The sequence below is a fragment of the Athene noctua genome, chromosome 16 (assembly GCF_965140245.1).
Source record: "Athene noctua chromosome 16, bAthNoc1.hap1.1, whole genome shotgun sequence".
Classification (NCBI taxonomy): Eukaryota; Metazoa; Chordata; class Aves; order Strigiformes; family Strigidae; genus Athene; species Athene noctua.
Window position 1 is genome coordinate 1949211 of NC_134052.1, and position 14460 is coordinate 1963670.

Below are 14460 nucleotides of genomic sequence, written 5' to 3' on the forward strand. Positions count from 1 at the left end.
AATCCCTGGTTTGTGTCAGTTGTGGGCCCCTTTGACAGGGAAGCTTGGTCACCTAAGATTGTAAGCAAAGAGAAGAAAAAACAGACTTTCAAAGCTGCTGCTCCTGCTGAAAACAGAACGAGATTTGTCACGAATTGCATGGGATGTTCTGCTGTAGCCGGGCGAAAGTGTGCGTGATGGTATCTAGTGGAGGAGGTACAGAAATAGAAACAGCAGGAGAACTGAAAGTCAAGAGAATACGAAGTTGAGTGTGATACTGGTAGCTAAGATTCATTAGAATTTACCTTTTAATCTTTTAAATACTGTTTCTCTGGCTATCTGTTCTGGCCCTCTGCTCAGTTTTCTCCTAGAGGTTTATTCCAGATAACCAGACTAACAGATGAGTATCCAAGCAAGGGAGAGGCCAAGCTTTGAGAAATAATTGAACACAGATGTTTAACAGAAAACAGCAGCTGCACAAGAATTGCCAGTTCAGCTTCAGCCTGTACGGACAACAAACTGCAAAGCCACACCAGCTTCCAAAATAATTGCTTGCTTTTCTATTTTTAAGTTGTTTTTGTCATAGTAAGGGTTAGTCCCATGTTGCCTGATCTGCAAAATACAATTTTCTGTAGCTTTCTGTTGACAAGCATTGCCTTTGCAATGTGTGGGTTTGCACCCTGGCTGCTCAGTGTAGGTGCTTCCCCTGAGCAACCTGTTTCTGGCCCCTGCCAGAGGCAGGATGTCGGTTTGGATGGACTGTGCTGTAACCCTGGATGGTAAATCTGGGTTCAATTATCCTGCTTCTGAGCCGTCTTGTGAACTATGGTGTTTTTCCAGCCACTAAGCTCACTCTTCCCTAGAAGCATGAAGGACTGAAATGATGGGAAAATGGGCAGTTTGGTGTCCTTGGAGGAAAAGGGCCAGAAACACCTGGGTTGGAGATAGTGATCAGGTACCAGGACAAGCCTGTCCTGATGAAAGCCTCTGTCAGGCTTTTCTAGCAGTGCAAAGCAGGCCTGTGGCTAAAGTCTGCAGATGTTTGGATGCTCGTGATGTTCATGGGTATTGGCCAAGGTTAGGTTGGACCTGTATAACTCTACCTCATATTCTGCTTTCTGCATGTATAGGGGCATTTTGGCAGTTAACCTAAGCCATGGTTTGCTCTAGTCTCAGGTGTCTGTAACCTTGGGAAAACTCTTCTTAAATGGCTCTAATTTGGGCTAATAGATAAGAGTTTTGAATAAACAGCCCTATGGCAGAGAAGGGAATGCAGCTCCATGTGTCCTTTCCCTCAGTGTGCCTTCACATGCAGAGCTGATGGAGAAGAAAAGTTGTTCTGATTCTGATAAGCTGCTTACATGATCTCATGGCAGGAGGAGGAAAAAAGGTTTTTGGAGGAAGATGTCACTTGGAAATTGTGGAATCCTAAAGAGAAACAGGTTCAGGGGCTCTTGCTGATCTTTAACATGTGCTATCTCACCCATAAAAGCCTTTGGCTTGAAGGGACCTCACCTGGCTCCAGTCCCTTGGCTAAGAAATTCAGTTTTTTCAGCTCTTCTGTAGTCAATAATGAAGACACAGAAGTGGCTCCAGAGGCCATTCAGCCAGTCTCAGTTTTTAGAGGGGAGACTGTGCTTTTATTGTAGGTGTTTCACCATAGATGAAGATACATCATACACATCAAAGATACACATATCCACATAGGTATCATATATGTATATACACGATACATTCTTACATATTCTGTATATGTAAGTGCTGTTAGTCTCTGTCACAAGCCAAGGGAGCAACCATACTTCCTTAGACTGAGTAGAAATTTAAGCTCGCCCTGGAAGCATGCTGTCTGCTAAACATGAGGAATTGGCTTTTCCTTGCAGAAAGAAAAATACCTTCTCACTTCCCTTCTGTCTGTGACTGTAAGGCCAGGTTCATTCCTCACTGTGTAAGACTGGTGTTCACCCATTTTCCTTCTTGCGTATTGCAAACAACTGCGTATTTCTGAAATAAAACAGTTATAACTTTACATCTGCGTTATTAATAATTTTTCTGCTGAATATCCAGCAGAAATGTGTGGTACCTCCTTCAGCCTGTTGCATCCTTTCATAGTGGGTCTCTGGGATCACAGGTATTCTGTATTAAAAAACAAATTTGTTTTAAAAACTTTGTTTCTCCCCCCAGCCTTGCTTTAGGTAATTATCCCATGGGGTTTGTGTATTTATTTCTTCCATGTGAAAACACTGTACCTGGGGAGGACTGAGTGACTTTGATGACAAAACATGCTTGTGCCCTAACTGTCAACAGCGATAGGTGACATGGCTGGATCTTGGTGTTTCTAATGTGCTCTTACAGTCCTCTTTTGACTGTATTCATTTTCATTAAAAAAGGAAAAGGAAAGGGAATTTTATTGCCTTCATTACAAGGAGAGCTAGATGTGATTCATTTTGAAAATAAGGCACAAAAGGCAAGTAAATCTTTTCAGTTTTTTTCAGTTTAGTTCAGTGGGCTGAAATGCCTTTCTATACTGCTCGTGGTCCTCAAAGCCTGCTGCAGGCCTTGTGCTGGTTTTGTTCAGCCCCATAATAACATTTTTTTCCATCACAAACATGAAAAAGTAAGTTCTGGGAAATGTGAGCTCATCTGAAATGAAGCTTAAAATGTTTTTCTTTGCTGCATTGTTTCCACACTTTCTGACACCCTCAAACAATGGGTTGTTCTACAAGTCCCAGCCATCAGGGAGGATTGCATTTCTTTTTTTCTTCTGAAGGAGCTGTGCAAAGATCTCTTGGGCTCTCTTGAAGTGATTATTTAAGTTTGAGGCTGTGGTTGCCACTGATGTTTCCCTGTTAGTGAGAGGCTGCTTGGGGCTGGCCGTGTGGTCTCAAGTTTTTTTTTGTACATGACAGTTTGTTTTTAATTCCTTACTCTACTTTTCTCAAATTCATTTAAGTTGTGTGCTGAAGCACATTGTTTCCCTCTACACTTTGTTCTGGATGAGGGAGGTGGCCATTAAATCCTGCCCCTGACCAAGAACATACTTGGGCTTGAATAAGGAGTGTGCTGGGGCTGGAGCCCTGTCTGCGTCTCGTGGAGATGCTGCAGTCACAGAGGTGTCTTCTGAGCTGGTCAGAATCAGGAGGGAGGATGCTTTGACATGTGTGGATACGAAGGGGATCTTCCGAGCAGTAAGGAGGGGAGCACAGGGTGAAGATCAGGAGCGGATGTCCCAGCTGTGCTGCCAGAGCTGTCCTCTCCTCAGATGGCTCAGGATCACCCAGCAGAAGGAAACTCCAAGCAAACACTGGGAGTGTTTGCATTGATGTGGCTCTGAGCCCCTCCTGCCTGGGCTAACATCCCCTCTGCAGCCCCAGCCCACGCAGCTCCTGCTGCCACCGTGGTGGTCCTGCTGCTGCAGCGATGGAGCTGCACTCGTCCCGTGCAGCAGAGAGCGCTTTTGCTGTGAAGGTTGAAGGGTATTTGAAGATAGAAAGGAAATATGTAGGTAATGAAAAATAAGATTAAAAATGCATAGAAATAACAAAGGGTGAAGATTGGGCAAGTATGCAAATGCCATAGAGAAAAAACCTATGAAATGCAATCAGAAAAATAATCTATTTGTGTGTGCAGAGACAATGGTTTGGGTTAGTATTCCTGCTATCTTGAAATAGTGTTGTTTGAGAGCTCTGCTGTTAAAAAGGTGATTATGCATATGAGATTAACCTTTCTAATTTGGGTTGTAATGCCCGGTGCACTGTGCTTTGCCTCTTACACGTTGAATGTTTTCCAGAAGAGTATGATATTCACAGTGGGTCTTTTATATCCACAGCCTTGTGGGTTGAAAGGATGCTTAAAAGGAGACAAGAAACCAGCAGAAGGGCAGAGGGGAGTGCTGTGAGGAGCAGATGATGGGAATGAGACAGAGGTAGAAACTAACACAGCCCAGAGCAACAGCCCATCCCTCTGCATTCCCGTCGAGTGCTCTGCCAAACCATCACTGTGGCCAGTCCTTGTCTTCTGAAGTACAGAAGTGATTAGACTGTATGTACTCTTTTCACTGGTGCTGTCTGTGTGTTTTATATTGATATGAATAAGGGTGTGAGCAGGTTTTTTCCATCTCTAGGTTGAGCTGCTCTTTGCATATCCCCTGCACTGTCATGTTCTTAACAGTTTCTTTACTGGCTCAAGTTCAGCAGACTCTTGGAGTTGGTCCCTGCTATGTGTTTAGCAGTTTTCCAAGGCAGACATTCTCCATACACAACCAATAGTGATGGATAGCAAAGGTGTAAGCTGGATATCTAAATGCAAATCCCATCCTATTAGGATAATTCCTGGCTGAGGTCTGGGAGGACACAGGACTCTCTCATATGTCCAGGCTTGGTGGCTGGAAGGGCAGGGAGCCTTACTGCTTGTTTGCCAATGCAATTATTTTTTATTTGGTAAGAAAGGAGCAGAGATCTGTCTTGGACTGAAAAATGATCCCACAGCAAAAATTACAGTGTGGAAAAATGGTCTCTACTGTGATATTGTAGAAAGACAGCATCATACTGACTATTTTCAACATATACTTTTATAATTAAGTGAAAAAGCTGTCTTTTACCAGAAAACCAGCTGAAACAATGGCAACAAAACCAGATTTTTTTTTTTGTTCATTACAATGAAGTGGTATGAGAGACAGAAATAGTCTTAAAACCATGACAGATGAAATGTACCTCCTGCAGGTGAGTGCTATGGTTTCTGCCTTGGCTGGCTGGTTCTGTGTTGCTTCCAGCCAGTTACAGTACCTTGCTCCCAAATTCAGTGCAGGTTTCGTATGTTCTGCTGCCAGGGAAACACTTTTCCTGCTGGGGGAATAATTCAGATTCATTAAGGCACGAGTTGAAAGCAATGAGGAGGAGTTGCAAAAGCAGTGCTTGAATTTTGAAAGCTAGGCCTGGAGTAAATTAGAGAAGCCAAATACATCTTTTCTCCTTATTCTTGCTATTACACTTCTGAAGTGTTTGTCTTCGAATGTTGGTTTTGTGGTGTCATTGTTCATCTCAGCTATGTCCTGGGCCCCTTTCCCACCAGTGGCTCGCTCCCCGTCCGATCGCCCTGCTCCTGCCTGCAGCCTTGTGCTGACCAGGGCTGAGCTCCACCACCTGGAAACGCTCCCGGGAGTTGCAAGGAAGGAAGAGAAATTTTTATGATGGCCTTGTTGGGAAAACTTTGTCATGTGTGCAGGTATGTGACAGGCAGTGGTGAGACTGGAGCAAGGGTGCACTGCTCAGTGAGCTGCTTGTTTTGGGGAGAGGAGAACCAGAGCAGGAGAACCTTCGGATGGAAGACCAGCCACATGGTGCCCCGGGGGTTCAGCTGTTGTTGACCTGCCCCCCACACCCCCAAGCCCTCCGTTTGCTTCCTGGCAGGAAGAAAAGCTGCCCAGCCTGAACTTCCCACAGGCACAGTGGGTATGGCCCCCGGAGAGGTGCCTCCCCTCGCCATGTCCTCGGGATTTGTGCTCTGCACGGAGAGAGTCCAGTCCATGGCTGTTGGGTTCAAGCCACTTTGCTTTCCCCCAGAGCCAGACAAATTCAGGTGTGAACTGCTGTGTTAGGTAGGATTTAAAGCCAGGCTGTTTTGTAATAGACTAAGAGTAAATGACTACAAGTAAAACTGATATGTATTATATTTTTGCTTCAACATAACTATTAATTTATTCACCCTAGGTTTCCCATAGCAGAGTCTCAGGCATTGAATCTTAGAAAAATAATTTATTCAGATGGTACAGTGGAAAAACAGCTCGATCTGTCTCTGAGAGGGACCTTGAACAAAGAAACCATTGGACAATTATAGCCTCACAATCTAAGTTGCCCTCCCCTCATATGACAGTTTGGTCCAATAGTAATATTTGGGTCTGGGCTCTTCTTATTCCTCTTTGAATCCTTTCTCCATCTCCAGGCTGTCTGTTCCTTTTCTTACCTTGAGGATGCAGCTTCTGCTGACAGATGTGGCTACCTTATTTTTCACAGGATGTACTGGTCTCAGGGCCTCCCTTCAGGTAACCAAGTTACATGTTCAGCGTAAGGTCACTGCTTGCAGCCTAAGGCTGTAGTGAGTTTTTCTATAATGCCATACAATGGATTCTTTCTGAGCTACTGCAGCAATAACCCCCGGATACCTTCCAAGTTGATGTGATGCTTCTTCCTAGGATGTCCCATGTGTCTGAGCCATAAGAACTGGGAAAATTCATGGGGTATCTGTCTACCAGGTTACACTTTAGGCTGCAGGTGTCCTGGAGGGTTGGGTGCCTGTGCTGTTACCTCTCTTAATGTCTTTTTTTTTTCTTCTTTTTTTATTGCTGTCCTTTTAGTTTAAACCCACCTTCCCTCTTTGTTGCTAACACATACTTGTTTGTCTTTTTATCTCTTTAGTGTCTCTTGAAGTTTAGGCTTTTGAATGCAAATGCATGTTCCAGGTGGCTGTGTTGGCTATAAGTGCTCTGAGTACATTAAAATGATTTCTGATTCCTTCTTCATACCCAGTCAGCCAGGTGTGTGTGAATTACTGTAGAAGAGCTTTTAGGTACAAAAATATTTCAATATGGTATGTTTATGATTATTCTGCTTTTGTCCCTATTCCTCCTGCTGGCTGCCTGCTTCCTGCCCAGCCTGAACTCCCCTCACATAAGGCTCTTAATGCAGTTACTGAAATATATGTTAGATACTGATATGCAAACAAGTTCCTAGTTTCTTGTGTTAAGAGCCTGAGCACACGCTCTCCCTGCTGTGATAGAGTATTAATAGCCAGCTCTGGTGGCACTTGGGTATCTTTTGCCTTGGGGAATGTGGTGCTCCCATGGTCTGGAGCTGCTGATGAGGACGAGTCTCCTGTGCTGCTGGGCTCCTGCATTGTGATGAGGTCGGATTTTGGGTCCCTGAGCCCCGCAGCCTGACTGGTCTTCAAGCACTTTAGAAGGCTCTATTCCAGTCTTGCTACCTTGTCGCACCCAAAACAGTTTTATCAAAGGGGACGTGCAAATAAAAGTTCCCAAAGCCTCCAGGTCTCAGTTGTGGTCCCAATGCAGGAAATTTTCACCTTGGCCTCGAGGGGCTGTTTATGCTGTGCTCGGCGCGTGATGGTCTGTGCTGCTGACAGGCTGAGAGCATCCCCTTCCAGCTGCTCGCAGCCACCCAACAGCCAAGTGGGGACATTGATGGCTCCCGAGCGTGGTGAATTCAGCTGCGGTGGCTGAGGAGGAGCCGCAGCAGTTGCCCACCGTTGGGCAGGAGGGGTGAAGCAGTCAGTGAGCAGATGGGGCAGGCTGCAGCTTTGGGCTCTGCTTCACCCCCCGTGATGTCAGCTTGCAAACAGGAGTAAAGACATCAGTGAGGAGGCTCACATGCTGCAGGCAGCTCTGTGGGCAGGGCTGGGAGCCTGGGTTCCTGCTTCTACCTGAATCTCTCACCCCATCCTTCCCTTTTCACCCTCTTGCATCTTGTCTATCTTGATCACGCTTTCTCTGGGTCTCCTTTGTGACTAGTTTGGGAGAATCACTGGGGCTGTGAGCCCAGGGAGGGGGTGAAAGCTGGGATCTGCAGGAAATGGTGTTTGAGGAACCCTCTCAGACCTGCCAGAGAAAATAATCTACCTGCTAGGAAGTAAATCTGGGCAATGAAAAGCTGCTGAACTTGAGGCTTTTCTTGCTAAACTGATACAGCACATCTGTATTGACACGTACTCATCCACACACTGCCATGATGGGTATGTAATCAGCGCTGGCAACGTGGGGCTTAGCAGGAATTCAACATGGTGCAGGAACGGCTGGTCAAGGCCCTCTGCCAGCCGTGCGTAGGAGATTTTGGCTATGCCTGAGTCCTTTTGGCATCAGACAGTCTCTGTCCAAGGCTTGGGTGTGTTTTCCTGGCAGAGGATGGACAGACTCCACCAGGAGCCCTTGGGGTTCTTGACCACAACTCCAAGTGTTTCCACCACTTTCTTGGGAAGAGGAAAAATATGGAATTAATTCTCCTGCAAATAATGGGAAGACAGCGCAGAAGGGATATGGCAACTCTCACAGAGGTAGCAACTGGCTCTTACAAATTCCCCAAAGAACTGGTCATATTAAAGCTGCAGTAACTGAAGAATTTCCAAAGTGCTGCATGGACTGCTCATTAAAGTCACTGGGGCTTTCGTTCCATCTCCTGACTCAAACTGGATGCAAGATCACCGGAGTTTTAGCCCAGCAGATTATCTTTCCATGTCCAGAAGCACATAGAAGGAGGATTTGGGACTGGAGTAATTCTGCTCTATTGCTCTAATGACTGCTGAGGCCAGCATATGAAAAAGCAGAGCACTAAAACGTCCTGCACACCTGCTATTCCCACCCAGAGCAGCACATTCAAACCTGAAGTGTGTTGGCAACCTCATACATTTCATGTTTCCTTTGCAGAGGTGCAGGCAGGGCAGTGAGGGCTGAGACCTTTGGTTTTGTTTCCAACAAAGACCACGCTGCTGTTGCCACCAAATGCAGATGGGATGGCAACAAGGAAAGTAACAAATGTGAAAAGACAAGTGAGGTCCAGGATACTTGGTAATGAGATCCTGCCTTTGTGAGTGGTGGGAAAAGGCTTTAACAAAAGCAATTTTTTTTCCAGTTCACAAGATGGAAACTGTGTGTTCAGTTGAGTTGCTCAGTTTACATTGGTCATTTTTCTTCAGAATGTGCAGATGTTGAAGTAACTGTTGCCTAGAGGGAAATGCTGGAAAAAATGGACTGGCCCAACCCTTGTCTTCCCACATCCCAGCAGGGCAGGGATGATTTACAGGGAGAAACTCTATGGGGACACCGAGTTATGGAAAAGGAGGTTAGGTGCATGTAGGGTGGGACTCCTTTATGTTCTTTCAAGAGCTAATGAGATCTGACAGATCTTTTTGTATTAGGGATATTTAAAATGCTTTGGCAAGGACCACACATCTTTCTGTCCACCAGGACAAGCCCACTAATGGGGCTTCTGCTCTTCACTGTGGTCTGTTCCCCTGTGACAGCAGAGTGTGGTTTGGGCTGGGGTTGAGCATCAGGATGGATGGGCTGTGGTTAAAGAGCTGCGCTGTGCTCTGAGCATGCAGCACCCCACGCTATCTCACGTGTTCACGCCTGGAAAGATGGGATGGGGGAGTCGGGGAAGAGGAGCTGACTGATGTGCGCAGTTAAATAGCACCGAGGGCTTTGTCCGCACTCTGTGTGCGTGTTCACTATAAATATTCTGGAGTCCTTACACCTCTACAGCCCTGGCTGCTCTTGCTCGTGTGCTTTCACCTGCCTCTTTCTCCAAAGCTCTGCCCCTGCAGCGGGCATCTGCCCTTCCCCTTGCCCTCCCTCTCGGTCCCTGGGAAAGCAGTGCTCAGAGTGGGGGTGACACCTCCTCTCCCCCTGTTCCTCTCCTGATGGACCCAGCAGACTCTGCTGGAGGTTTTGCAGCTGCTTTATTGCCTTAAGGGGTGGAAGGGGCAGTTTGCCTTCCTTTTCCCACCCCACTGCTGTGCCTTTGCCTTTCAGGTAAAGATTTTCCCGATGATCACATGCATAACTCAGCAAGCATGAAACCCCCAGAACTCGTTTTGCTGAGGCCCTATCCACAGCCAACAGCCAAGTAAATTGCCATAAAGGGGCCTGCATAAGAGTGCTCAAAGTCCCTCAGTCTCCCCCTCAAATAATTAACAAAATCAAACCAGTTGTTTGGTAGAGACCTTGACTATGCTCTAATGGCCTAAGGCCGATGAGCTCCATGCGCTGCGGTTACCCAGCCCAGCGCCAGACTGAGCACTTGGCCGGTGAGGCAGGGGCTCGAGGTGGGGATGGAGCAGGGAAACGCTCTGCCCTCCTCTGAGGCAGAGCCATGGTCACTCTCAGGGCCCAGGTTCACTGCTCAGTGGACCTAAGGTTAGGCTGATTTTGATCTTGACAGCCAAATGTTTTGAATTGTTTCTCTTTTTTCCCCCATCCTTCCTCCTTCTTCCCAGCTTCAACGACATCCAGCCATTTGTCTGAGATGCTGCTTTCCTCATCTTGAAGTGACTGATGGCAGGATGGGTGGACAGAAGCATGCTCGCATCCCCAGACTCACCATGAACTTGAACAGATGCAGTAGGCAGCTTTGCCCTCCAGTACTGGACAATGGCTCAGGCCAGGCTCAGCAGACAACTTTCTAGGACTGTACACTTAATAAAACCATTGGAAGTGTGGTAGCAGCTGACTTCTCCCCATGTGACCGGGGTCACTGGTGCCCTCCAGCTGCAGCTCAGGTGCCAGACATTCCAGTTCCAGGTTTCAGATGATCTCTCCAGTGAACACAGGCACTGCTGGCAACACGGTGTGAGCTTTGCTCTGCTGAGGAAGGGACTGGGGAAATGGCCAGAAGACGCTGTGCTTAAAGAGCTTTTATTAGCAGTTGGCTTGTGCAAACTGGAACAGCAGCCTCATTTTTCCAGTCTGTTATGAGCTGGACCAGTGCAAAGTCCAGAGATTAAAGGCCTGGATTTGTCCCCTGCTCTCCTGTATCAAATGCATTTCCAGGCCTCCAGAAGAAAACTCCCAGAGCCCCTGTGAACCCAGATGTTCTGCTCAGCCCAGTGGGATGTACCTTGTGTAAGAGAAAGCAAATCCTGTGGGCAGAGCTGTTGCTTAGGAAGGGAAAGAAAACTTAATTTCTGAAATAGAGGAAAAAAGTGTGTGTGTATGTGTACATAGGACAGAGAGAGAAGAGAGCGAAAGCAAATTAGATTTCTTTCTTTTATTATACAGGATTGTTATGTACAAGGTCACCTTTCTCCCAAACATCAGCATCACAGTCAGTTCATAGCAAAAACTGCAGCTCATCTCTCAAAGCCTAGAAAACAGCTCTACAACGGCTCAGTAAAACACAATGGATAAATTGTACAGGAACCGGAAAAAGGTAGGGGAAAGCACGATTATCCTTTTAATCCCTCAGGAATTATTTGAAACTAAGAAATGCAAATAAAACATTGTGCTTCAAGAGCCATGCTTGCTCCAGGATGGCCCTTGGGGGAGGGAAGCGTTGCCCCTGCGACCTGTTTTCCCCTTCACCCTCCAAAGAGAGATGCCATAGATGAGGGCTGGCTTTGGGTGCCGGAGCAGAAAGCAGGGGTCCCCTTTCAGAGCACTCAACGCGACCTGGGGGGCCACGCATTTTGTGGGAGGGTTTGACCAAGGAGAAGGTGTGGACACCGTTCTGGATTCAAAGCGCTGATATGTGTGTGTGTTTTGGAGGGGAAGAGGGTAGACGGGCAGGACACATCTGATCTGAATAAAGTGCTGCGTGAGTTTCAGTCCCATCTACCCCTGAACTCAGAAAAAACTGGGTAAGCCCACGAAGGAGGTACAAACAAGAGAAAGGCTGAGACCTCTTGGGTGTTGTGGTGTAAGGGGGTTCCCACGACAAGCCCCATGCTGGCTGCTGCAGCCCTCTGCTCACAGGACACGGGTCAAAAGCAGCTCGGATTCGGGGAGGCAGGGGAGGTGCTTGCACACCCACATGCATCGTGCTGGGGTTACTGGCTGTACCAGTCTCATTACGCTCAGGCAAGCTGTCACACTGTGCGCCCGTCAGCCCGGCGATGGAGCAGAGCCCGCGCAGCCGGGAGCAGGAGCTGTCGCGCCGCTCTGGTGGTGGGGCAGGCCGGGGTGAAGACCCAGCAAGGCTGGGCAAGAGGAGATGGCAGCACTCAGGGAAGGGGCTGATGTCTCTGGCGCTGGGCTGGAGAAGTGGGAAGATTACACCCCTTCCAGGGAGCAGAGAAGCGTTCAAGAAAAGAGTCTCATCCACACATGCTTGCATCCCCTCACTCTGCAGAGACTCGCTTGGCCTTTGCGTAGTGGTTTTCCAGCGGAGAATGTAGAGACCAAGCCACTGAAGATGATGTATGATTCGTTCCTCCTGCTTGGGGTCACTTGCTTTCCTGCATGCACCTTCCCTTTCTCTTTCCCTCTCTTCAAGCAGCTGCACAGAGCACAGCACATGCACCAGCACCGCCTCCTCTCCACCCGGAAGTGACTGTGTACCCACGGCAGCTCGTGGGCCAGAAGAGCCACGACAGGAGGTGACTGTTCTGGGAGTACAGCTCACCCCACAGCCTCTTCCACAACAGGACCTTTACATGAGAACACAATTGTCCAAACTGAGGCAGTACTTTTCCCCCAGTTAGCAAATGCTCTGGCTCTCACCTAGCATGGGAAAAAACATCTTTATTGGGTTAGCCTTAGTTCTCCCTCCCCTCCTCCGAAAAGCTCTATAACATCTCTGACTCATTTGGTGACACAACCGCTCTCCCGTTATCCAGTCTGTGATGGTTATGGACTGTGCAGGGTTTGGGTCCTCCTGCTGTTGGCTGCAGAGCTCTGAATCCATTGCATGGGGTAATGGGGATTTGCTGGGATGATGAGTTTTCTTTGTCTTTGCTTTACAGATGGATGGAAGATGTCGGGCCATGGTTCTCCTTTTTGAATGCCAGGTAGAGATGACAACACCACTTCGATTCAGCTTGTCTTGCTCAATGTGCCAGGACAGGGTTTAGCCTCCTGCTTTCCTCACACTGTTGCTCACTGCTGTTCTGAATGGGCTGCAAGGAGGGAAGAGAGGGGGGGAAAAAAAAAAGGGACATAATTTTCCTTGAACCTCGAAGATTCGTGATTTAGGAAAAGGATTTTTGAGGGGCTAATCAGTGACCCAGCTGAGCAGCCAGGCTCATCGCTAGGAAAACACAGAGGATCTGTGGGAAAAAGCATCTTCTGAAGCAGCAACCCCCCAACCCCAACATGCATGAAATGCTTTTGCTCAGAATCAGCCTCTAAAAAGCAGTGAGTGAGCTGTACCTGGCTACTGTAGTCTGGCATCCTCCACATCTGTGTAATGGCTGTTCTGGAGGGAAAAGAGAACCAGAAACAGTAAATCACCAGGTGTCCCTCCTGCCCTGCCTGGGACACCATGACACCTCGCATGTGGTGACCAGCTGGTACTGTGGTGTGGGAGAGCTCGCACGCTGTGAGCAGTGGTCAGGTCGCTCAGCGTGGTGGAGGAGCTACAAAACACACCTGATACGGACGTGGTGTGCCGTGGCTGTGGTTTCTGGAAGGCAGTCCCAGGCAAAACCAAAACTTTCCTCTGGCTTATTCTGGAAGGGTTCTGCCAGACAAACCTGGGATGTGTAATTCCCTCTTGGATTTTGAAGTCTGGCTCCTGCTGAACTTCAAAGGGCTGAAATTAAGCCCAGCTTTGCTTGTATGAAGTCAGGTGTGTGATCTGGGCTGTGCCAGAGTAAGCACCTCCAGTGGGCAAGTGGGCATGTTCCAGGGAAGGTCTGGAGCCTGTGGCATGAGTTGCCATGCTTGGACTGAATGCCTAATTTCTGCATGGCCAGGTTAAGTCCATGCTCAGCACTTTCATGAGGTTTACTGCATGTGCTGGCATAGCTCACGCCTTGTTGTAGCACTGTGAGAAGTTAATTTGGGACCTAGGAACAGCCCACACTAGCGAACAGGCATTGTTAGTGTCTAATGATGTTAAGGTGCAGTCAGTCTGCAACGGCAAATTGTGCACGATGTAATGATTCTGTTGTTGAACACAGAAACTGGTCCCAGTTTGCAGCAGAACTCATCATCCAGAATGATAACACTCATAATATTCATCACTCCAAAGGCCACAATAATAGTGCTGGCGTGCTGAACCACTCCCCATGCAACAGTGGTTTTGAAAGCACGGCATGCGAAAGCCCCTCTCCTGGAGCCGTTCTGCAATGCAGTATCATTAAAAGAATTAGGTGCTCAGCAGCAGCATTTTATCTCCTGCATAGGCCAAATTTTGTGGTGAATATTTTAGAGATGGAAATGGATCCCGGAGATGTCTGCAGGTGATACTACGTTATCCGCAAGGAAAGGCAAGGGAGTCCAGTCACAACCTTGTTAGCAGCAGGCTGGTTTACAGGGCACTGGGGGAGATAAATAGATTTTTACAATCAGGGAGACCAACAGGGTCTTTGCAGAGACCCCACAGGGGAAAGGCCTCAGGACTGCAATGCATGAAGAAGGGATGGCTGGAGACTATGCTCAAAGGAGCTATGGATGGAGACTCCCAAGTGAATAAAGTCTGGAGGCTTGTGACTTCTGACAACAGAACAAAGGCAATGACAGAGCAGGTAGCGTCCTGGGAACAGGCTCTTCAGGAAAGCCAGGTGAGGTGGCATGTGCTCTGGGCAAAGGAGTAGCCCAGATGCACAGGGATTTGCCTTGGAACAGGTGATGAGTCAGCTGAGAACTTGTGGGTGAGGATCTAGGGGACAGACCAACATGGGTGACATCATGGCCGGCATCTGCTATAGGCCATCTGATATGAAGTCTCCTCTGGATGGTTGAAGGAAGCCTCCTGATCAGAGGCCCTTGTACTCCTGGGGGACTTCAACCACCCTGGCATCTGTTGGGAGGGCAGCAGG

The 14460-nt window shown here is 47.9% G+C and overlaps 1 protein-coding gene across 7 annotated transcripts in view; it reads right to left on the reverse strand.

The window, feature by feature from the left end:
* Positions 1-10739: 10739 nt before the first annotated feature.
* The window catches only part of RALY (RALY heterogeneous nuclear ribonucleoprotein), a 138225-nt gene continuing 134504 nt past the window's right edge, over positions 10740-14460 (reverse strand). For 6 of the 7 annotated variants that reach the window (XM_074920648.1, XM_074920652.1, XM_074920653.1 and 3 more), the window contains one exon: positions 10740-12594. In XM_074920648.1, coding sequence (XP_074776749.1) covers positions 12526-12594 — 69 coding nt within the window. In that variant the 3' untranslated portion in view covers positions 10740-12525. Of the gene's footprint in view, positions 12595-12847; positions 12894-14460 lie in introns of all 7 variants that reach the window. The other variant, XM_074920655.1, reaches the window with a different exon arrangement.